Source organism: Calliopsis andreniformis, chromosome 7 (genome assembly GCF_051401765.1).
Source record: "Calliopsis andreniformis isolate RMS-2024a chromosome 7, iyCalAndr_principal, whole genome shotgun sequence".
Taxonomy (NCBI): domain Eukaryota; kingdom Metazoa; phylum Arthropoda; class Insecta; order Hymenoptera; family Andrenidae; genus Calliopsis; species Calliopsis andreniformis.
Genome location: NC_135068.1, coordinates 11,655,586 through 11,677,874, shown reverse-complemented (window position 1 = coordinate 11,677,874; position 22,289 = coordinate 11,655,586). Strand labels below are relative to the sequence as shown.

The following is a 22,289-nucleotide window of genomic DNA, read 5'->3' as shown; positions in this document are numbered from 1 at the left end:
CGTGATTTAGAGTTTAATGATGATGGATGACACGCCTTTCTCCCTTTCGTTCGAACGTTGATTGGAGAGAACGTGGGCTTGTATTTCCATTTCATTCGAGAGATTTCATTTGTTCCTTGTAATTTTCTGTCGAGGAGGATATTAAATAGTATTTAAATACGATGAGAGAACTGATAACTGTAAAAGAAGTTCTGTGTACTTCAGGAGTACCAGATGGTCGATATCGGGAAAAGTAATTTGAAGAGTGTTTTACTATCAGAATCGTAATTAAAGGAATGATTGTATTCGTGTAAGGTTTGTGATAGACGTTTACTTATCTAATGTCTGAAATATCCAAAGTTTGAACTATTCAAATTCTGAAATATTCAAGGTCTGAAACATCCAGAGTTTGAAATATCCAAAGTCTCAATTATCAAAATTGTGAAACACTCAGAGCCTGAAATACCCAAAGTCTGAATCATCCAGAGTCTGAAATAGCCAAAGTCTCAATTATCCAAATTCTGAAACACTTAGAGCCTGAAATATCCAAAGTCTGAATCATCCAGAGTCTGAAATATCCAAAGCTCAATTATCCAAATTTTGAAACACTCAGAGCCTGAAACATCCAAAGTCTGAATCATCCAGAGTTTGAAATATCCAAAGTCTCAATTATCCAAATGCTGAAACACCCAGAGCCTGAAATATCCAAAGTCTGAATCATCCAGAGTCTGAATCATCCAGAGTCTGAATCATCCAAAGTCTGAATCATCCAGAGTCTGAATCATCTAGAGTCTGAATCATCCAGAGTTTGAATCATCCAGAGTCTGAAATATCCAAAGTCTCAATTATCCAAATTTTGAAACACTCAGAGCCTGAAACATCCAAAGTCTGAATCGTCTAGAGTCTGAAATATCCAAAGTCTCAATTATCCAAATTCTGCAACATCCAGACTCAAAAATATCCAAACTCCAAACCATCCAGATTCTGAAATATCCAAAGTCAGAACTATTCAAATCCCAAATTATCCAAAGTCTGAAGTATCCAAACTCCGACATATCCAAACATTAAGAATTGCTCACATCTGCTTCTCCAAACCTTCACCTCCAATTTCGAACATCTACTCTCTAAGCCACATACATCAAAACACCATATCCCCAGCCTTCAACCTCTTCCAAAGTCCAGCAAACTTAATCGTCTAACCCAGAATCTCTCCTCGGGGTCAAAGCGAAATTGCCCCTCGTGTAGATCACGCTGGCGAATCCATAGACAACACGTGTGCATCGAGAGTTGTCGAAGGCTCTAAGTGCTCGAATCTCCTCGCGAAAGGGGGTGAGGGAATGGCAAGCTGCGGGCAGCATATGGGAGATGGGAAAAAGGGGGGCACAGGTTATGACATAATTGCTCAAGAAAGTTCGGAATGCGAATACACGACGCGGAGTGGAAGTAGTTCACGCGTGTTTCGCAAAAGTTGCCGCGCTAGGCAACTTCCACCGCGTTTATATCCTGCTTTGGGGGACGCGGTTCTTCACCTCCTCCTTCCCGAACCCAGCTGCATTGTAATTACGCCTCGTGACCCGGGAGCTTCAGGGCGACGCTTCTTTTTTCCTCTCGCGACTTCCGGCCCAAGCGTTCCCCTCTTTGCGACCCTTTCGAGGCTTTCAGCGGCTGAACAGTCAAAGAAATACGCCTTCTGGATTGTTCTTGAAGAATTAATGAAGAGCTGAGTTAACCGAGATCGTGTTTAATTAATTTTATTGGAGCGGAGCTTAAAACTTTGCAAACTTTAGTTTTTAAATTCCAGCAGATTCTCGTAGTTAAATGTTCGTCAGGTTTGACTCGTTATATGTTCAATGTCCATCACTGTGCTCGCCTCTTAAAGAGATAGTTCTCTTCTCAACGTGACTGTATCTGACACAATAACTGAGCTCGTGATATATGTCCTTAATCGATCCACGAACACATAACGAACATTTATTGTATGAAAAAATATTTACCTCTTTTCGATCCGCAGAAACTATATGAAAATAATCACATATATAAAATAATGTAAAAATCGAATGATCGAGTATCGAAATAATTCCAGCAGCTTCGATAATTGTCGAGAAAGTGCATCGTGCACGCGTGTCTGAGGAATTGAGCCATCAAATTTTTTTCCAAACTTCGGTTTCACGCAGCGAAAAAGTGTGTTGCATTGTAACGGGCTCGGTTACTTTCTTGAGAGTAGCGAACTGTTCGCGTCAGACTCGAGGAGCGTATTGCAAGCGCATGCATAACGCTGATCGCGTAGATGAAGGCGTTTCCACGTGAATTACTGCGAGGATGTGCGACGAGACTTTCACGTTCGCGAAATATTTTCGAGGCGGCTGCGCGACGCGAAGATTTGCATCTCGTGATAAATATGCAGCGGCTGGCAGATTTATTTCAGCAAGACGAGCGTGCTCGTCTGGATCGCTGAACCTGTTGGGATTCATTTGTCATTCAATGACCCCCGATGAGACACGCAATCCTGACAGCGAGATACGTGATGGTGTTCTTGTCGATAATCTTGTGACGTGAGAAGATGAGAAACGAATTTAAATATTTTTAATAATCGTATATTTTTTTTTTTTTCAATTTTCTGTTGGTTGGTTTTTATTGTTGAAGGATGAGGATTGATTTATTGGAGTCAGATTTTGCTTTCTGATACAGTTGAAATGAGAGCAAGTGGCGCTTCAAAGTAGGCGATGCCTCGTTGCCCAGTAATCTACTTGTTGTCACTGCGCGTGCGCAGAGAGCACAGTAGTTACGCGCCGCGGGCTGGTTCAAATTTGTATTCACTTATAATCTAGATACGAAAAAAAGGAAAATGTTGTCGAATAAAACATTGACTGAAGTCACTAGCCGTCCATAATATTGTAAAATTCTTGTGCCAACAATTGTTGGTCGTATTTTATTACTGTAATAATTTTTTATTATTAAATCTCAAACATACAAAAGGAATTCTTGAATGTTTTCAGAAAACCTTAGAAAATCTCGCCTCGTCTGGCTAGAACATTTTCTTAATAATAAGTCAGAATCTAAATTCAATATTAGAGAGTTCTTATACTGAACAGAAAATTTTCTTTGAATTAAAATATTGAAAAAAAATTCAAATATTGGAAGAAAAATTCTCTTTGGATTCAGACATTGAAAAAAGAGTTCTCTTCGAATTTTCAAACATTGAATTGAGATTCTGACTTACTATCGAGCAGATGTTCCAGCCAGACGAGGGGAAATTTTCTACGAGATAATCGATGATGATCATCGACCGCGACCATTACAGCTTTCCTCCTTTCCCTCTTTCTCATTCAGCCGCGGGCGCGAAACCATTGGGAAGTCAAGTTCACCATTCAGCCTGTACTTGGCGAAAATTCGTAACGCTTCGCGAAACGGCCGAGCGATCCGTGCCGTTCTATTTCGACACAAAACTAGTCAGATCTTGCGACACTCGGACGATCTGCCATCCTTGGACGCGAATATTGCGTGTCGGCGGAAACGATCTCGCGAGATAAAGAAATCGTCGGGGTGATGTTAGCTAATGGGTGAAAACCGAAAAGGCGTTCCGCTACGCTGACGTCGTTCAAAAAACGATTACCTGTGGGATAAAGAAAAAACAGAAATTCGATATTTTTTTGCAAGGTATTTTTTTAGATAAAAAGTAGATGAAAGTTGTGAAGAGGTAAAGAAATCGTCGAGGTGATGTTACCTAATGTAGAATAAAAATAAAAAAAATAGAAATAAAATTGAAGATTTTGTAAGAAGCTAAGAAATTGAGAGAGTTAAAAATTTGAAAGTACTGAAGAAATCTGAGTAATTGTTGGCTATAGTTTGTACATGGGTAAGGTAGAGGAATTGGAAAGGACAGGTGCCATTTTTGGGGACAGGCGGTCCAAATTCGGTGGTCAGACAAAATTCATCGCTGGATAGAGCACGCTTTGTATTCATATCGTCTATTATGCGCTCGTTTTTTTATGGTTAATTAATCGTGCACTTCGCGAAGCCCCGTGCTGGTAACCCACTTCTGAGGCCAATAAACGATTTCTTTGGTCCACTTATGAGGCGCGCGAGCGCACGCGAGAAAGAAGAGCACAAGCGAAATGGGCTTTCAATAGCAAAATGTAGAAATAGCAAATAAAAATAAAAACACTTGATCAATTGTTGGGATCTATCACTCATCAATTTTTATTTCTATTTCTACTAAAAAAAATACTTCCAAATCAGTATTTTTATTGAAAAAAAATCAATCATGTCATATTTGAATAAAATAAATTTGTTCTCGATAAGAACACACATTTTTTATCTACAAAAATAGAATAATGGAAGGACATGTAATTAACAGAGCTAATAGAAGCTAATAAAAACTTGTGTGCATTAATTAGCGCTGAAAATAAAGTCCCCAAGTGTCTCCTATGCAAATCGATGCTATAGTTGGAACAAAATCAATTAGTGGCTCAAGGTCAGTACCCTCGAGCACCTGCGCAGGGAATCAATGGAACAGGTGGGGGCACAGCCATGAATGACCGATTCATTTAGCAGAACGAGTCAGAAAGTCACTTACCTGCGTGGAGTCAGGTGTGGAAGAGAAAAATAATTGTGTATTCCTTGCCACTTTGCAATGGATGCTTTTAATAGACCTGAATTTCTCCATCCGCGCTCTATGATCGATTTCCTCGATCGTACGATAGTGCCGCGCTACAATGACAGTGACTGCGGTAACAAGAATTACAATAATAATAACGATAGGTAATAATAATAGTAACGATGACAATAATGACAATCAATAGTTCATTAATCGTTGACTGTAAAAGTGGCTCGATTGTATTGCTCCCCGAATTTCGAAGGCGTATTGGAGTGCGAGTGACTCCTCTAATTCAACTGCAAAACGCTCTAAAATCTTCCTCTATCGGCTACTCGACGAATAAATACTCCCACGCACATCCTCTCTCGTCCTTTTTTTTTACAACGTGCGTACAACAGGCGAACAGAACGTGTCACGAAGGCAGAGGCAGGTGCGATACAATTAATCCTTGCGAATTACCTTTGATTTCGATCCGTCGAGAATAACAAAGCGCTCGTAAATACTTATGTCTTTCTCTCTATATATAATATATTCATATATAATATAGTATAGTGTATGTATACATTTGTATATAAATACGCGTGGATTTGAATTTCTCCCGAATATTCTATGAAGTTTGTTTCGCGGGTTCGCTCGCGCCTGCTCCTTTCGTTGGCTAAAGATATACTCTTAAAACGTGTGTGGCTCGATCTCAATTCGATGTCGTGTATCGAAATCAAAAGCAACGAACAACTAGACGCTAGCTCCATAGTGCTAACTTTAAACGCGTGCTTTACGAGGCAAGTAAGGTCCTACTTCGTCCCGATGCAAGCACGAGCGCGTGTAACGAATAAATGCGTGGGTGACGTCGCTCGTGCTCGCAGGGGGACACGAAAATTCTTCTATGATCGAATACAAGCGAAAACGACTATCTATCTCCGCTCATCACTTAAATAAACGAGTCTTCTTCCGTGGTAACTATACGTATACTTAATCTCTCGCTTCATCTCGCGCGCCCATTTCTAACCGCGCCGAAGATCTATGCTAAGGACTAGGACAGTAGGATAAATTGAACTACACGCGATCAACAAGCCAGTCTGGGGCCCCACTTGTGGCAGCCCCCCTGAAACTACGCCCTTTTGAACAGCTTCGAGCGTTCCCGCCACTACGAGGGTCTCTCGGATCGGAGGTTTCTGAAACGTCGATCTCAGAGAGAGTTAGAATTTTATCGTGAAGGTCACGGATGGCGGAACGCGCCTATTTTGCTAATTTGCCTATCTTAGAACGTAGGTGATACGAAACGTACAAGCAAGACAGAGGACAGGCTGAGTGGGCTGTGGGAGGGAGGAGCCTCGAGGAGATAACTGACCTCTGCTGGCCGAAGTGACGTCAGGGTCTTCGTGTTGCTCTTCTGGAGGTCCTTTTCTCTCCCCCAGCCTTGAGAAGGCTTCACTGTCCATTCTCATAGCTATTACGATTTTACGTTCTATGGTTGCGTAAATAGTTTAATCGCTAAACAGTATGCGCGTCGCGCTGACTACTTGTCGGGTGTTCATAGCAGACGGAATCTTTACAGTGGGTCGCTTAGTCGTCGGCTATGTTAGCTATATAAAATTGTATTGTTCGTCGTGTTCTAGGGAACGTCGCGCCGTCGGACATTCTCGGGAAAATTAGCTTTAGTGAAAAAATTCGGGACGCGGTGAGAACGTAGTTCTAGATTGCATTTGTGGGACGACTCGTCGCTGACACGATCGACCTCGGCTTTGGTTTCCCTCTTTCTCTCTTGTTTTACAGAACTAGGTATCCTTAAGAGTAAACTGTACTTAGAATCTATATTTAGCTTTGGTATAGTCAGTTATATCACACTAGAGCCCACGGTTCCTGTAGGGGATTCTGGCCCGAAGATTCGTGGTTTGAGTTCCGCCTGCAGAACCCTGGAACATGGTGTTTGAGGATGTAGAAGTTTGTTGTGGAGCTTGGTTTAGTATTATTTGGTAGAGTATAGGCGAAATTGGATCGTGTGGACGTGCTAGATCACGCCCCTTTCGTTCTAGACCACGCCCATCTTGGTTAGACTACGCCCTCATTGGCTAAACCACGCCCTGTTCTCTCTACATCGCGCCCATTTTGTCTAGGACACGCCCATCTTGACCTAACCACGCCCTGTTCTATCTAGGCCACGCCCGCGTTGACTGAACCACGCCCCGTTTTATCTATAGCACACCTCCTCTATAAATCATGTCCCACTTCCTTACTAATCCACGCCCTATTTTCTTTAGTCTACGCCCAGTTTATTAGACCACACCTCTCCCTCTGTAAGTTACGCCCCATTTTCTTTAGTCCACGCCCCCTTTTCTCTAAACCACATCCCATTTTCTCTAAACCACGCCCCATTTCCATTTAATACTGAATTATCCTTTTCAAACACTAGCTTAGAGTTAGTATTCCATAAAAAATTCTACCGTCACTTGCAATTGAGTCCAACATTACTCATCCCATGACATTGCAGTCGAAGTGTTACTAGGATTTCACATAGACTGAAGAGATATTTACCTGTCATGGCATGCCGGATTTGTACCTGGCAAGTTTCAATTGCACCGGGTTAGAAACTTTCACATGGACCGCGATGTCCTCGACAGGAGCATCACGGACATCCTGGCCACCAACTGCTACCACTCGATCACCTTTGCAGATCTTCCCACTTTCTATAGCGCTGCCTCCAGGCAACTGCAAACGCGCAATTCATAGTACGATCTTCTAATACCAAAACTCCTATCACAGAATTCTTCTGCATATATTTTTCAAGATATTTTTTTATAAAACTCGTACCAGATCTGACACATATGCTCCCTTGCCACTCTTGTATCCCGTCAGGCAGAGTCCAGCTCCTTTGCCAGATTTCTTCTGCAGCTCCACCTCGATGTCCTCTGTCTTTTCTGCTCGATGCACTATCATGGTGATCTAGAAATGTTCACAGTCAGAGAATATCCAGCCAGAGGAATTCACAGATGATTTTACGTACAGTTCCTGATGGAACCTTAAGAACAGCCGCGTGGGCAGCCTCGTGCTCTATGTCTTTGAAGCTTTGAGTATTTATATCGACTATCTGGTCTCCTCCCTGCAGTCTGCCATCCTTGCCAGCTGCTCCATCAGGGAATACCTCGATGATGAACACTCCTTTCTGCAATAATTAAAAAGAAAAATGGGTCACGCACTTTGCTCAAGTTTGAGCAATTCTAGATACAATTTTCAAGTAGATCTCACCAGAGGCGTGTCAGACCCTCCACAAATGGTGAACCCAATGCCCTTGTCTTTCTCCTTCTGGAACTCTATCGTTGTCTCTCTACCTGTCGCGATTGGACATTCCTTTGGATCCTTAGGTGGCTCAGGTTCCTTCGGTTTCTCTGGCTCCTTTGCTGTAATGGACCCAGATTTTCGTGAAGATTTCTCCAAAGAGCGAGAAAAATTTAGATAACAGGGTAATTATAAAACACTCACGTTTTTCTTGCTCTACAGGAATGATACCCTTGGCTCGATCCTCCTCGATTTTCCCCACTTTACTCTGGTTAGGATTGCACACTGTGAGTGTCACGACTCCTTCCGCTTTTTTCAAGAGTTTCGTCGCCTGAGGGCAGATTCGAGTAACAGTTATAATGCGATTTTTCACCTTCCAGCCTCGACGGGCAGACTGAGACTCGTGTTATGTAAGGAAGATGTAACTTGACCTGAGAGCAGGTGCATTAAGGAATTCATACATAAGAGTGATTATTTTTAAACTGTTGCTCAAATTATGAGTCATGAATTTTTACTTTTTTTTAGCAAATATTGCAAATGCAGGGACTGTGAGTGAATAGAATAAGTGGCTTAAGTAGATTAATAACATACGTGGTCAGACAATAACGTTTAGAAGTTTAGGTTCGAGTTATTAATTTTAATTTCAATTAAGAATATCATAGTCTATTTTTCTTGAGGTGGAATATTAAATAATATTCAAGAAAATTAAATTAGCGAATAATTGGAGTCATTGTCATTGTTATCTATATATCAGCTAACACCTCACGAAAAAAAATATATGAAAATTCATTACCTCGTCGTAAGTTGATCCCAGCAAGCAGTCCATATTGACAGCGAGTATCAAGTCACCCACTTGCAAGCCAGCCTGTAAAATGCAAATGAGAATGACGATTGTGAATCGAACAAAACACGAGTGTGAGGCAGACGATTAACATCGAACAGTAGAATAGTGGAAATAAAAAAGTCTACAAGTGTGGGCATGAAATTTAACGCAGAACAAGTCTGAAGAAAAAATAATTTTCTTTAGAGTGATAGTATCTTTTTATTCCCACTAATTATTTTGATGTTCATGAAATTATTACCTGCTCCGCGGCGCTGCCTTCTTGTATATCGGAGATGAATATACCTTGACCAACTTCCGCGTGTTTTCCTTCGATGATCATTATGCCAAGACCATACTGACCCTACACGTGGAAAAATCATCGTATGTAATAATTGAAACGCTTCCACGTATATTTGAATTCGATTAAACTTGCCTTTTTCACGTGGATGTTGCGTACGCCTTTGAAGTGAGTGAATTGGTCCGACTGAAAAAAGTAGAAAAGGAATGAAGACTCGACAGAAGAGAAAAAATAAAAATTAAACAGAAAATAAGAGAAAGATTCATTGCAGTGAGAGAAGTTTCTGAAGAAGTGCTTCTGTAATTCGAACTAGTGGCGCCACGCTAGTGCGCACGCGCACAGCGCACAGTGGCTCTGAGTTCTCGAGTCGCTTCATTTTTCTGCAGCTGTAAAATCAAATTAGAGGAAATATTCAAACTTACGCCATCCATTGTTGTTGGGAACTGGTTCACTGGCTTTACTGCAACCTCATCAGGCCCTGTATTTTTCCTGAAAACATAAAATGGATTTAGATTAATATTTTTAAAAAAATGGAACTGAGGAAGGAACTATATTTTACCTTAAAGCGACAACTTTGAAGTTGGTGCCAGCCATGCCCTTTATCATGGCAGACGCGTTCAGGTGACACCTTCCTTGCAACACACAGCCATTAACCTGCAGATATACGAAACTTGAAGCTTTTTGCAAAAACAAAATCACGTCAATGGAATTCGATTATTTTTTACTCATTCATGGTAACACATTTAGGTCAAAATAAGAATTTTTATGAGACTGCCTCCACTGTGGGGTATTATGAATAATGTATACAATTACGAGTCGATACAGGGAGAAATAACATGGGCTAATTAATGCTTTCATCGCATGACAGCGAATATCAACCGAATATCGATCTCGAGAAGAGGGAAAGAATGGCGACTACAAAGGAACAGAAGGGGGATGGGGGAGATACACACCTCGAGTATCTCGTCACCAATCTTCAGCTCGCCCCCTTTGTGGGCTGAACCCTTCGGATTAAGGCCACAAATGTACACTGCCATTCGATTCCTGTCCTTGTGTCCTGACAGGGCGATACCCAAGCCATACTTGTCCTTTTCTATTTTGACCAACATCACTTTGTGACCCAGATTATGGTACTTCTTTTGCACTTTCACTGGAGCATAACAAATATTTCGAATATTATTATATTTATTATGGAAGTGTATAAAAATATTAGCAAAAATAAGAATCGTTAGGAGAAATAAATAGGGTAGTAAGTAAACGCTATTCGAGACTAACATATGATTAAAAACTTGACTGAGTATTCAATCCCAGAATAAAATTAAATCGAGAGAAAATGCATCCCTCATATTTTTTTAAAAAAATAAAAATTCTGTAGATCGATTTAAACCTGGACTATACATGAAAAAATATTAGCTTTCATGAATTCTTTCAATTAATATAAATAATATAAATTCCATAGGGGCAAAGACTCGAGAGGCAATAAAAAATCAATAAAGATAAAAATACAGTTTCACGTACTATTCGTGTAGCCAAACTCGTCTTCCTTCTCAGGATCAGCTTCGATCTCAGCCTTCGAACGCTTCACGTTTCCAGCGCTCCTCCTTGATATCTGTAAAAATATTTCGGTTACACAAAATCGCAAAAAATAGCCGAGGCGGTTAATGGGATTAGAGACTGAAGTGACCTCCATGCCAGCTTTGGTGTAGACGTTTCCCTCGAGCTCCCTGACGTCCTCCTCCTCAGAGCTCTCGTCAGACGAATATTTCCGCGCTGGAGGCTTCTGCTCTTCTTTCGGGGCATTATCTTCCTTCTCCTCGCTCACCTGTCGCAGAACGGCTGGATTAGAAGGCGGTGACGGCGCCTTCTTCCGAATCGACTTTTTCATGGAGGATCTGGAAACCGTTCGACTCTGTTCTCATCTGGGGCGTCTCAAACAAGAGCTAGAATAATTCAGATAGGAGCTCTCTGACGAGCAGCCTGCTCCCTTTAGAATAAGGGAGACAGAGAAGAATATCTTCCCCTAGCAAGTTTCCGAGAGTCGTCTAAACAGCTGGTAGCAATAAAGCATGCAAATGAGTGATGTCTACGTATTTGGGTTACCTTCGCGCACTGGATCCCGCGCCATCTGAGGATCTTGTACTTTGCCTTCTGAAATCGGATCTGGAGCTGCTCTGTTTGTCTTCCTCCTCGCCTCTCTACAAGAAAATACAGAGTGGATGGCTTTAGACGACTGATTTCAGTTTTCTGCTTTCTGTTCTGGGTGATTTGAGGCGAATGAAATTGTGGGGGGAGAGGATACAGTTGGAATAATGTGTGGTGGCCAAAGGAGGGATGGGCTAGCCTTGCTCCGCCCTCCATGTGGGCCACCACATTTTATTTCAACTGTAGGCTCTCAGTAGATGGTACAATTTTTACTGAATGGCGCTTCAGGGCTTCGAAATTTGAATATATAGTGACTTTAAAGTTGAGTAATTAAAAAATTTCAAAGTAGCAGAATTTAAAAACTTCAAGAAATGAAAAATTCAAGATCTCACGAGCTCAAGGTTTCAGGAATATAAGTTTTGAGAACTTAAACATGTCAAGATTTTTAGAATTGAAGATTTCAAGAATTCAGAATTTCAAAGACAGAAAATTCCCACACTGAAGACCGTGTAAAAAATGTAGAAACGTCGAGATTCAACAGTAAACACAAACACAGCGTCGAAGCTGCTCATTAGCATGTCAAGGCAGTCCAGCGGCATGCAAACGAGTCGGTGCATATAAGAACCGCTGAGCCGCGTGACGCAAGAGGAAGCGGAACGGTTGGAGAAGAAACGACCCACCTGTGTCACTTCCGGCGTGGCGGACCTGGCTGGCGAGACAGGAGACACGTTCTGTCGAAAGGACCCTCTGCTGTTCTGCCTCCTCCCCCCTCTGTCCTCCTCCCCTTGGCCGTCAGCCTCGTTCTGGAAATACCAACATCAGCTGATCTCTCAGTGCTTCGTCGCGACAGCTCGGATAGCACAGGACGTCCTCAAGACGTCTATTTTACGTCCATTTTATGCCTCACGACATAATTTGGACGTATTAAAAACATCCAACAAACGTCTGAAAGACTTCCAAAATTTACGTCCAGATGTCTTCAAGACAGATCACATGGATATCTTAAAGACGTACGTTTTTGGACGTCTTAGAGACGTCTATTTCTTGTCTGAATGTCTTACAGACGTGATATGGACGTCCCTAAGACGTCTTATGGATGTTTTTTAAGACGTCATAAAGACATATTGATTTGTCTCTTTGGATGTCTCGAAGACGATTTTTGGACACTTTTAGGACTTCATTGGATATCTTCAACCCCTTAACGCTCACAGGCACTTTTTGTAATCGTTCGCTGCCGGCCACGCGCCATCGCGTGAAGCTTCTGTGTTCGATTAATGGCGAGCTGCGGGGCTGGCAGTTTGGAGCAATCGTTTCTGATCGGCACCGAAGAAAAGTTCGGCGTCAAGGCGTTGAGATGTTTCCAAGACGTCACTGTGCTATGTGGAGACGTCGAAGAGAGACGAAATCGAGGCGCCTTGCAGGGGTAACTCACTGCCACTGCAAAAGCAGCGAAGATCGACTAGGATCGCTATTTTAGTGGCGATCGCTGCCTTTCGGATTGAATTACAGCAGGTTCGAGCGATCCGCGGGGAATCTTGAATTGTTGCCAAAATAACGATAATGTGACGCGCGTCTCGATCCCACTCTGAGATCCTATCGCTGACAGTGAGCCACCCCCGCCGCCCCCGCGAGGATCGTGATTGATGAGTCAGAATTCAAGCACGCACGAAATTCGCGCACTCCACTGACTGGGCTCAAGGATCTCGACGCGAGACTCGGCTCGCGCTACTCCTGCGCGGGAGATTCGAATCAGTGACAGTGGAAGCGATCTGTGGACTCTTGTGGCGATGTGTGGGGCAGAGGTGAGCGACATTTCAATGGCCAGTGGCGCAGAATGAATTTGTGATTTGTGAAAAGGGGACGAGACTTGTTTGGGTTACCATTATCTCTTCCACTGATTGATCTCGAAGGTGTGGTGTCTATACTAAGGATTCTATTTCTGGGGGAATTAATGGGGAATCGAGCTGGATACAGTGTTCCCTCGTTATGAGCTCGTTGAATGTTCGGACTTGTTCTCGAATCCAGGAGTTGAAACAGTGATAACACTGTCATGTTCTGCGGTGTTATCAGTGTTATCAAGGGAACGCTCATGCATCGAAGGCTTCTCTTAGAAGCATCCAGCGGTCGAGTTGACTGTAGCGATTCAACCAGTTTAGTCATTCAGCTCTAGTTAATGGAAAGACGTGAATGGGGCACTCCACTGCACCTTTCATCGCGAGTATAACTCATTAGGAGAAAGATTGTGTTAGAGGAGGCACTGCACAGAAGCTCTCACTATCATAAAATTGCACTGTGAACCTCCTCAGAAACCAGAATTCGGCAAAATTTGAGTAGTGTTGGTAATGAATCGCTCTTGGGATACAAATTTTAGCTACAAATTGTAGAATTGTGAACCCAAAAGGAATTTTAGTAATTTTCATACCTCTCTTGCATTTAGATTAAGTGGAATATATATGGGATATTTGACAAATGTTAGAAATTTTAAGGGTGATTTTACTGAAGTCTGAAAGGAGCCTTATTCTACTGCCAGTGTGAATTAGTGGAATAAGTCCCGAGTCAGACACAGAAAAGTAGAATTTTTCCTTAGACAGACACAAAAATTCAGTAGAATGTGTCTCTAATCAGACACCAAAAATTCAGTAGAATGTGTCTTTAATCAGACACAGAAAATTCAGTAGAATGTGTCTCTAATCAGACACAAAAAATTCAGTAGAATGTGCCCATAGCCAGACACAGAAAATCCAATAGAATATGTCCCTACTAAGGCACACAAAATTCAGTAGAACATGTCTCTAGTCAGACACACTCCTCGCGTTCTTTGCCCATTTCCACGCCTACAGAATCAACCCTAAAAATCTCTAACACCTGTCATCGATCACCCCAAACGCAAGACTTCACAATCCAACATTTCAAACTTCAAGCAGTTAGAGACCCCTTCCAACAACGATCCCACAGCAATAAATCACTACCAATAAAACCACCCAACCCGAACCCTCTTCACTGTCCCATGCTCCCAAGATCCCAAGACCCAGTCAACCGCCTCCTGGACACTTCATCCGACTGCACCCTCGCCTGGCAATCTTTCCTTCGCTTTTTCCCTGACTTTCTGTAAGCCAACGCTTGTGGCTGCGTGGGTGTGGGACACGTACGGCGAACGAGACCCGCTTGCGTCCGAATAGTCGGTGCATCGCGACGCACTCGAGGTCGCCGTGGCGGGCAACGTCTACCAGCCGGTTTCGTGCATGAGACTGCCTGGCGTCGGCGGGTCAGGAGGGGGGAGAAGGTGGATGGTGTTGATCAGAGGGGGCTGCACGATGGAAGGGGTGGCCCATGGTGTCGATGACGGACGCTGTCGTCGCGGCGACGTGACCCACGCTTCCCGTCAAACCGCAGCATCCCTGACTCACTCGCCAATCGCGCCCCTTCCACCGCCCACGATTTTTCCCCAACCCCTACCACGACGAGGCTTCCACTTGCTTTCGAATAAATTCGAGGAACGTTCAGCCTCTAATAGGCGATGGGGGTATCTGTGTCAGCGGTTTTAGGTCACTTTTAGGGGTGCCTTGATTTCTCTGGCCACTCCAGGTTGGGGCAAGTGCCCTCTGGAGGTCTAATGGCCTGACTTTCTGTGTTTAGCGTTTTCGGAAAGGGGAAGACTGCACCTTGGCGGTCGCGTGTGAGTAGAATTGTTCTGTGACTGTTAATTCAGAGAAGTTGGAAGAAAATTTCTGTATGAAGCAGGGGCTCTCAACCTTTTGTAATATTGTTACCTGACTTTCTGCGTTTATCGTTTCTGGCCAGGGGAAGACTGTACCTTCGTGGTTGACTGTGAGTAGAACTGTTCTGTGACTATTAATTCAGAGAAGTTGGAAGAAAATTTCTGTATGAAGCAGGGGCTCTCAAGCTTTTGTAATATTGTCACCTGACTTTCTGCGTTTATCGTTTCTGTCCAGGGGAAGACTGTACTTTCGTGGTTGACTGTGAGTAGAATTGTTCTTTGACTAATTATGAAGAGTAATCACGGTAATAATATTCGATAGTTAATTTAGAGGAATCAGAAAAAGGTTTCAGCAGGAAGCAGGAGTTCTCAACCCTGTTTGTAATATTGTCACCCTCATGGTCCCCTCGCCCCTTATTCTTCTTCCCTTTTCGGGACCCCTAGGGGGTGATACCACCCCTGTTGAGGAACCCTGGTACAGAGTATCAGAATTAAGAGTTGTCCTGCCATTTGGGTGGGTTAGTGCTTTCCCAAACGACTGCTTTCAAGGGACAGTTATTTGATCTCCAGCCGAAAGTTAATCCAACTCGGTAAACGAGATTTCGTGTTCATCCTTCGAACCTAGGCAAGGTCGATTAACGCGATTGGAATGAGAAACGCAATGGCTCGCGTGAGCTGTGCTCATTAGAATATAGCAGATATTTCACGAGCGAGATATCTATGTACACAGTCCAGAACTCGGTTGCTGATCAGAACGAAATCTTGATCAGCTTAGCATTTAAATGCACGTATGAAATTCATTTCGACGAGAATTTCCTTCAAAAAATTAGAAAATGATCTCAATTTGCACCTCGACAGCTCTGTTACCACCCCATTCCCCCATTTATGTCCCACTTTTTTCACCCCTCGCGGCCCAGATTAATCAAAGCGATACCAAGTCACCCGATCGCGACAATTTTTCCAATCGAAGCGTTTCGGCGACGAAACAGAAGTCCCTCTGCTTTCGATTTATCATACACGTCAGCCGCGATATCGTTTGCTCTGATTTGCATGATTCTCATTCGCTTTCTGCCTTTCACACTGTCTGCCCCCCTCCCTCCGCGGGTTTATTGGAAAGTTCGACCTCGATGCATCGTACACGAACAAGGGATGCTCGCCGATAATGGCTGTGTCTACGTGTCCCTCTCGTTCGCTTTTTTTAACCCCTCTTCCCCCCTACACCATTACGTTTTTCGTTCTCCTTTGTCGCTCCATAGCTCTCTCTCTCGGCCTTTTTAATTCCACATAGGCAGCCTGTGAACCACGGCGATTGAAATCGAGGGAACACGCGCGCCTCGCGGAGGGCAATTACACTGAACACCTTCGTTGCAGGCGATTTTTCGTGGAGCCAATTTTTCTATCATTTTTGACACCGAAGTTGCGAAAGGGGAATTTTATTCAGTAGAGAAGCTTCATATTAGGAGAGAATATTTGCTGGACTCTGAGATTTGATATTTTCTCGCTATAAGATCATTAGAGCTTATAATAAGCTCACTTATAATAAGCTCACTCGATTAAAATTTGTTACAATTTTCTTTTCCAATTAATTTTGCTGTTTCTGGTGTTTTCTATTTTTTCGAGAAGAATATTCTAAGATTCCAATTATTTGGAATATTTTTCTTTTTTTCTGGTGACCAAGAAGTGTCTCGGAATCTTTTCTTCTCTGTGTCTTCTTTATTTAATTTCCTTGAAACACTGAGTGTTAGAATTTCTTCATTTTTGTGATCGAATGTGCTCTCAGTGGTATCTGAACTTCTAGAGTTTTATTAAGGGTAGAAAGCGAATCGTAGAAACGAAGGGCGAGTGGAACCCAAGGCAGGGACGATTCGAGCTTATCTGACTTTTGCAAAACGTGAGTTCTTTGGTGGTTTACGCCCCAAGGAAGTCTTTCAATTTCGAGGTGTACAGGGATGATAATCGTGCTTTATGAGATCTGATGAAAAATGAGGGGAAGTTATTTTTATTTGTTCCACGAAACCCTCCCTCGTGGAACTTTCTCCCAAGTTGGCCACTGATTCGCGAAACTTTCTGGTAAAACTGAAGATTCTTCATATCGCCAGCGCAACCAAAAACACTTAAATTTCTTATCAATCTCCTACCACTACTACACTCGAGAGCAAAATTAAAGGATCAGTCATTTTTAGCCAAAAAATTGCCAATCTTTGAACAGCTGCAATCTGTTAAAAGTATCATAGAATCATAATTTTTTAAAAAGTGAAATGTTCAACGCCCTCTATGGAGTTGCAGAAATTTTTCTTGAGCATTCTATTGACAGCATCGTAATGTTCGGACCTTCCCCTTTAATTTGAGAGAAAAATGAAGTCGCTACGATTTTTTCTCGCAGAATTACATCTGTTTAAAAATTGACAATTCTTCAGCCAAAAATTACTGATCCTTCAATTCTGAAAAAATCAGAAAAATTCATGTGAACTCAAAAATTAAGAAGCCTCCATGCTTGGTAAAATCTCACCAAGCTCAAACAGCAAGTCTTATTTCTCTCTCAGAAAATCGCTACACTAAAGAAAAATTGAAGAAAAAAACCACTATAATAAAAAACTCAAGAAAGAAAAATTTCTACTCGAATTTTCTCCATTAAAAGAGATTCTACTAGAAAGATTCTACTAAAAAACCAGTGACAGTACTGTCGATTAGAGAAATCATGAGGAGCTACAGTCGCAATAAAATCCAGTGGCCCCTCGAGGCCTCCGCGCTGGTCCACTGCGCAGTCGAGAATGGCGCGAGAATTCGAACCGCCTCGAGCGTCCACTCGATTTCTTACCGTCTACGATCGATCAATGGTACGTTCCAAGTGTAAGGTGGTGTCAGGGGAGTGAGGGGGTGGGGTCAAGGGGCACATCGATATTCCTGGTCGCGGCGGGGTCTCACCAGGTGCACCAGACTCTGAACTCGAAGACAGACAGGATTTCCTGCGGCTTGTATGACCTCAACCGCCCGCTCGTGCGTGCTGTGTCGCAGGTCCACGCCATCGACCTCGATTATTCGGTCCCCGACCTGAAAGCGAACGCGACCGAAAGCGCGCATTAAACCTTTCGTTTCGTTGCCCTCGATATGCATACAGTGACCCCCATTAATATTTAGGCGCTCGTGCAAGTCTCTTTTCTAACCTCACTTCGAATGTCTCTGCAGCGAGCACGAAAAATACAGGGTGGTCTGTAACTGGTGGTGCAGCTGATTGTGAATGGAATAGAGGGTGATTCTACATGGAAAAATAAGTCGAAAACGTGGAATATTTTTTCGTACGAGACTTGGTTTTCTAGAAAATCGAGTTTAAGTATGACTATGAAAATTGGAATTTTGTTCGATTCCTTTTGTGTAATTGTTCAAAAGTAGCCAAACAAAAATTGTCTAGTGTCTGAAATTTAATGAGAGTCACTGTATATAATAAATAATTCGCCTGCTTTTTTCTCCTGGTAACTTGGATAGTCAATATTTCTTAAGGTATCGAAATTATCCCCACTTGGGGGATCATTAATGCTCCAATTTGTTCAATTGGAACTTGGCCACTTTGGAGAATTAAAACAGGTCCCAATTAAGTAATTACAAGGTTGCTACGTGGGGAAGTGAAATTATTTCTATAAGAAGGGTTACAATTATTCTCACCCAAGAAGACTGATCTTTTCTCGTGAAGAAAGGGGATAGAATTTTTTTAGAATTCTTTCTCCTGGCGAATTATTTCTCTAGGGTTTTCTGTTACCAGAAGAAAACACGATCAGTAATTCAAATCGTTACCTTCAGCTCGCCTGTCCTTCCAGCAGGACTGTTCGGCAGAACGTTCTTAATGAATATCCCAGATATGTTCTGAGACTTATTAGAACTGCCATTATGCAAATCAACCTAGAACACAGATTCCACATTGTTTAGAAAAGTGATACTTGAAATAGTCGAGGCAGACGATTCTCCAGTCGAATAAATGAAAAAGAAAATGAAGTAAATTTTCTGGTGAGGGATACAGTATTGCTGAAATACTGTTTCTATTTTTCTTGAACAAAGAAGATGGATGATGGTCATCAATAATTTTTCGAGGGAGCTAGATAGAAAAATTGAAAGCGACAATTCTGTTACGTTGCACGGTCGACGTTAATGTCTCGAAGCCATTCGGAACGTTAATGCACTTATACCAGTGCAACTCTGTGCGTCATATAGCCTGTATCACTCGGTTGAAATTATCAACCAATGCCATCAACGTGGGGCCATTAGTAGCTCTTAGCGAACCCGACTGCTTCAAATATTATACTAGAGCTGGTGTGGAGTCTTGAATCAGCTAGAGTAGCACTCAACGAAGCATTATTTCATAGATTCGATAAAAAATTTCGGTGAAAAAAATTGTTAAGGTACCTGGAATGAAAATAAAATACAAAAGAAATTCGTAGAAAGTAGCGTGACTGTTAAATTCACGCTGGGTTACAGTAATTGTATTAAAAATTGCATAATATTGAAAGCAGTTTATGTAACAATTGCATTGCGTGGCGCATGTGGAATCACGGCTTAAGGAAACGTGACTTCTCTATAGCGGAAGTGGAGATTGCTCAATTTGTGATAATTCCGCGTGATGCTCTATTGCGAAGCCATTTGAAAATTCTTCTACGTTCTCTATAAATTACTGTTATTATTTACAGTCGTGGGAAAATTCCCCAGGAACCGAAAATCCCCCTAGGAAACCGAAAATCTTCCTAGGAAGTAAAGAATCCCACTAGAGAATGAAAATCTTACTAGAAACCGAAACCCCATCTGAAACCAAAAAGCCTCTAGAAACTGAAACCCCCCAGAAACCGAAAACTCCCTAGAAACAGTAAATACTTAGAAACCAGAAGTCTTCATCAATAAAAAATCCCCAAATAATTCCCAGGAACCAAAGACCCAATCTCGTCACTCACCTTGCCTCCAACGATGCTCAGACCCAAACTAGTCTTCGGCTCCCTGTAGATCTCGACAACCCTCTCAGGTCCCCAATGCTTGGACCAGCTGACGTTTCCGTCGTGGTTCTGCTGCGTGACAGTCATGTCGATTGTTTCGTCGACGAACACGATCGCAGGAAGCTTGGAAGGCGAGTCGCAGCTGGAGGAGGCTGAACTCTCTGTCCTCTGACCTGGCCCGCTTCTTCCCTGAGGCCCGCTGCTGCCCTCGGCCTCTAGAAGCTCATCGTCGCTGCACTGGATGGCCTTGGACTCCTGGTAGGTCTGGACCTCGACCTCTCTTCTTGGACTGCGTGTCTTGTCCTCTGAAGGCCCAAGGCTGCCAATGGATTTGGAAGGGCTCGTGGATATGTCCTCGGGCAAACACTGTATACTCTTGGACTCTTTGATGTAGCTCCTCTCCGACCTGGATGGACTGTCCAGGCACTCCTCAGCGTCTGCTGTCCTGAAGCCTAGCTCGCCAAGGTCGTCCAAGCTGCATTGGACGCTCTTGTTGTCGCCCTGGGTCTGCGTGTGCACCTCCCTCCTAGGGCTCTGGTAGAGCCTCTGGGGGCTGCCCCTGGGCGCCTCTGATGGGCTCACGCTCTGCGCAGGGCTGCACTGGGTGCTCTTGGTCTCCTGCTCGGTCTGAGTCTCAGCGTCGAGCTTCTCCTTGGGGGAGTACTGGGTCTCCTTGAAGCTTAGCTCTACTTCCTCGAACCTGCTGTCGAACACTCGGCCTGGCCAGGTGTCTGACCTCAGCAGGTCGTCCAAGGAGGCTGATAGGACTCCGTGCAGCAGGTCAGCTTGGCTCTCTAGGGTCTGGCTCTGGTACTCTAGGGAGTGCTCCTTGCTGATCAGAGTGTCCTCCTCGAGCCTGAGGGGGCCTTCCTCCAGGGGCTGCTTCTGAGGCCAGGTCCTCTCATCCCTGGACTCTGGTCTCTGCTCTGACCCACTCTGGGGGTCCTGGGTCTCCTCCTGACCCGACTCGGGGGCTGTCCTGGGCGAAGACTCTGGCCTTCGAGAAAAGAGGAAACAATGGTTAGGGGCTGGGACAGAGTAATGAGAGGGCAGCGGCGCAGGAGGGTGGCATAGGGGAAACGAAGTCTTTGGAGTCTTAATGAGCTGCTCCGCGGGCTTCTTGCTCTGTCTAACGTTCGGAACTAATCCGCTAAAGCGGCGAATGGAAAGGTCTTCCACGGTGACCCATTAATTGCGGGTACATTGTGGACGCGAGCCTCGTGTGGTCAATTAGGGGATGAATAGGGAGGATCGTTTGCCTGTTCTGGAGGGATGGAGTTACTAGTCACTTCGCTGATCTGTGGTTGAAGGCCTGTGATAAATGGGGGGTTCAGGAGGGTGAGTCTTGCTCTTCTGGAACTGTTTTTTAATTCCTGGGGGACCCTAGATGGGGGTGGAAATTCTTTCCCTCTTGGTATACGATATTTTGGATCAGTCTGTGATCAATCTAGACCAGTGCTAGCTATATTTCAAGCCAAAAATTGAAGTATTTTCATCTAAGTAAAAATATAATTTTAGAAACAATTTTTGAAAATGTGTTAGAATTAATTTTATAGATAAAAAAAATGAAAACACATTTATTTGAGAAATTAACTGCTTATATATTTTTTATTAATGAATACAATTTTTATTCGTGGATAATGAAGAGAATCAATGAAAAAATTTTTTATTCCTGAATAAAAAAATAGTATTTGCATTGCAAATCGTTGGGATAATATTTTCACCAAGAAATCGTATTAAAATTGCCGAGAAAAGAGTGAACACACTCGAATTAAAATATTTGGAGTGCTCAGACGCTTGTCTGTGTGCGTACGAGCGTATTCTACTTAACCAAACCACGCGCCTCCAAGCTACGCAAGAATTATCTGTCTTTTCTCTCGCAACAACTTCAAAGTAAATCAAAACAACTGGTCCCGAAATAATTCCCAGCTTGCCAAGAAGCAGCCACGTAAAAATGAGAAATCAAGAGCAAGGATTAAATTCTAAGACAGTAAAACGAAAGGTCCCATTAGCAATCCTGCATTTCCTTAAAAAAGAAAGTGTAACACGGAATATAAACTAGCTTTTCCATCTTCTAATTACACAGATAAAAACATCTCTAACCCAGCATTAATATGTATTATCATTAATCTCTCTAATTAATTTTCTTGCCACGCTTATCTTCTTAATTTATAGCCTCACAGCTGTCTGACACTAAAATCTCTGTTTTATTATTTTAACAATTGAATTGTACGTATTGTTACTTCTTCTGATCGCAGAAAATTTCTTCGATTTGGAGAATATTAAGTAATTTTGCTCAGGAATGTACAGGTGTCGAAACTTTACTTGTTTGTATAGTTTATCAAATTTTCGAAGTCTACCTCACCCCGAAACTTTCTACTTTCATCGACCAAGCACCAGCACAGCACCAGAAACCACCCCTTCGAAATTTCCACTCACCCCCCGCCCAGAGTCAACAAAAACACACTGCTAACAGGACCATTCGC

At 42.9% G+C, this 22,289-nt stretch overlaps 1 protein-coding gene across 1 annotated transcript in view; it reads right to left on the bottom strand.

The window, feature by feature from the left end:
* Positions 1 to 6,351: 6,351 nt before the first annotated feature.
* Positions 6,352 to 22,289, bottom strand: part of LOC143181975 (multiple PDZ domain protein) — a 61,932-nt gene continuing 45,994 nt past the window's right edge. Inside the window, exons 20-38 of the mRNA XM_076382732.1 lie at positions 19,765 to 20,800; positions 18,620 to 18,724; positions 17,756 to 17,881; positions 11,793 to 11,915; positions 11,071 to 11,165; positions 10,655 to 10,862; positions 10,489 to 10,579; positions 9,924 to 10,120; positions 9,530 to 9,624; positions 9,393 to 9,459; positions 9,106 to 9,156; positions 8,932 to 9,033; positions 8,643 to 8,714; positions 8,054 to 8,180; positions 7,820 to 7,971; positions 7,578 to 7,736; positions 7,385 to 7,516; positions 7,109 to 7,282; positions 6,352 to 6,489 (exon numbers count right to left, since the gene is read on the bottom strand). Coding sequence (XP_076238847.1) covers positions 7,112 to 7,282; positions 7,385 to 7,516; positions 7,578 to 7,736; positions 7,820 to 7,971; positions 8,054 to 8,180; positions 8,643 to 8,714; positions 8,932 to 9,033; positions 9,106 to 9,156; positions 9,393 to 9,459; positions 9,530 to 9,624; positions 9,924 to 10,120; positions 10,489 to 10,579; positions 10,655 to 10,862; positions 11,071 to 11,165; positions 11,793 to 11,915; positions 17,756 to 17,881; positions 18,620 to 18,724; positions 19,765 to 20,800 — 3,109 coding nt within the window. The 3' untranslated portion in view covers positions 6,352 to 6,489; positions 7,109 to 7,111. The remainder of the gene's footprint in view (positions 6,490 to 7,108; positions 7,283 to 7,384; positions 7,517 to 7,577; positions 7,737 to 7,819; positions 7,972 to 8,053; positions 8,181 to 8,642; positions 8,715 to 8,931; positions 9,034 to 9,105; positions 9,157 to 9,392; positions 9,460 to 9,529; positions 9,625 to 9,923; positions 10,121 to 10,488; positions 10,580 to 10,654; positions 10,863 to 11,070; positions 11,166 to 11,792; positions 11,916 to 17,755; positions 17,882 to 18,619; positions 18,725 to 19,764; positions 20,801 to 22,289) is intronic.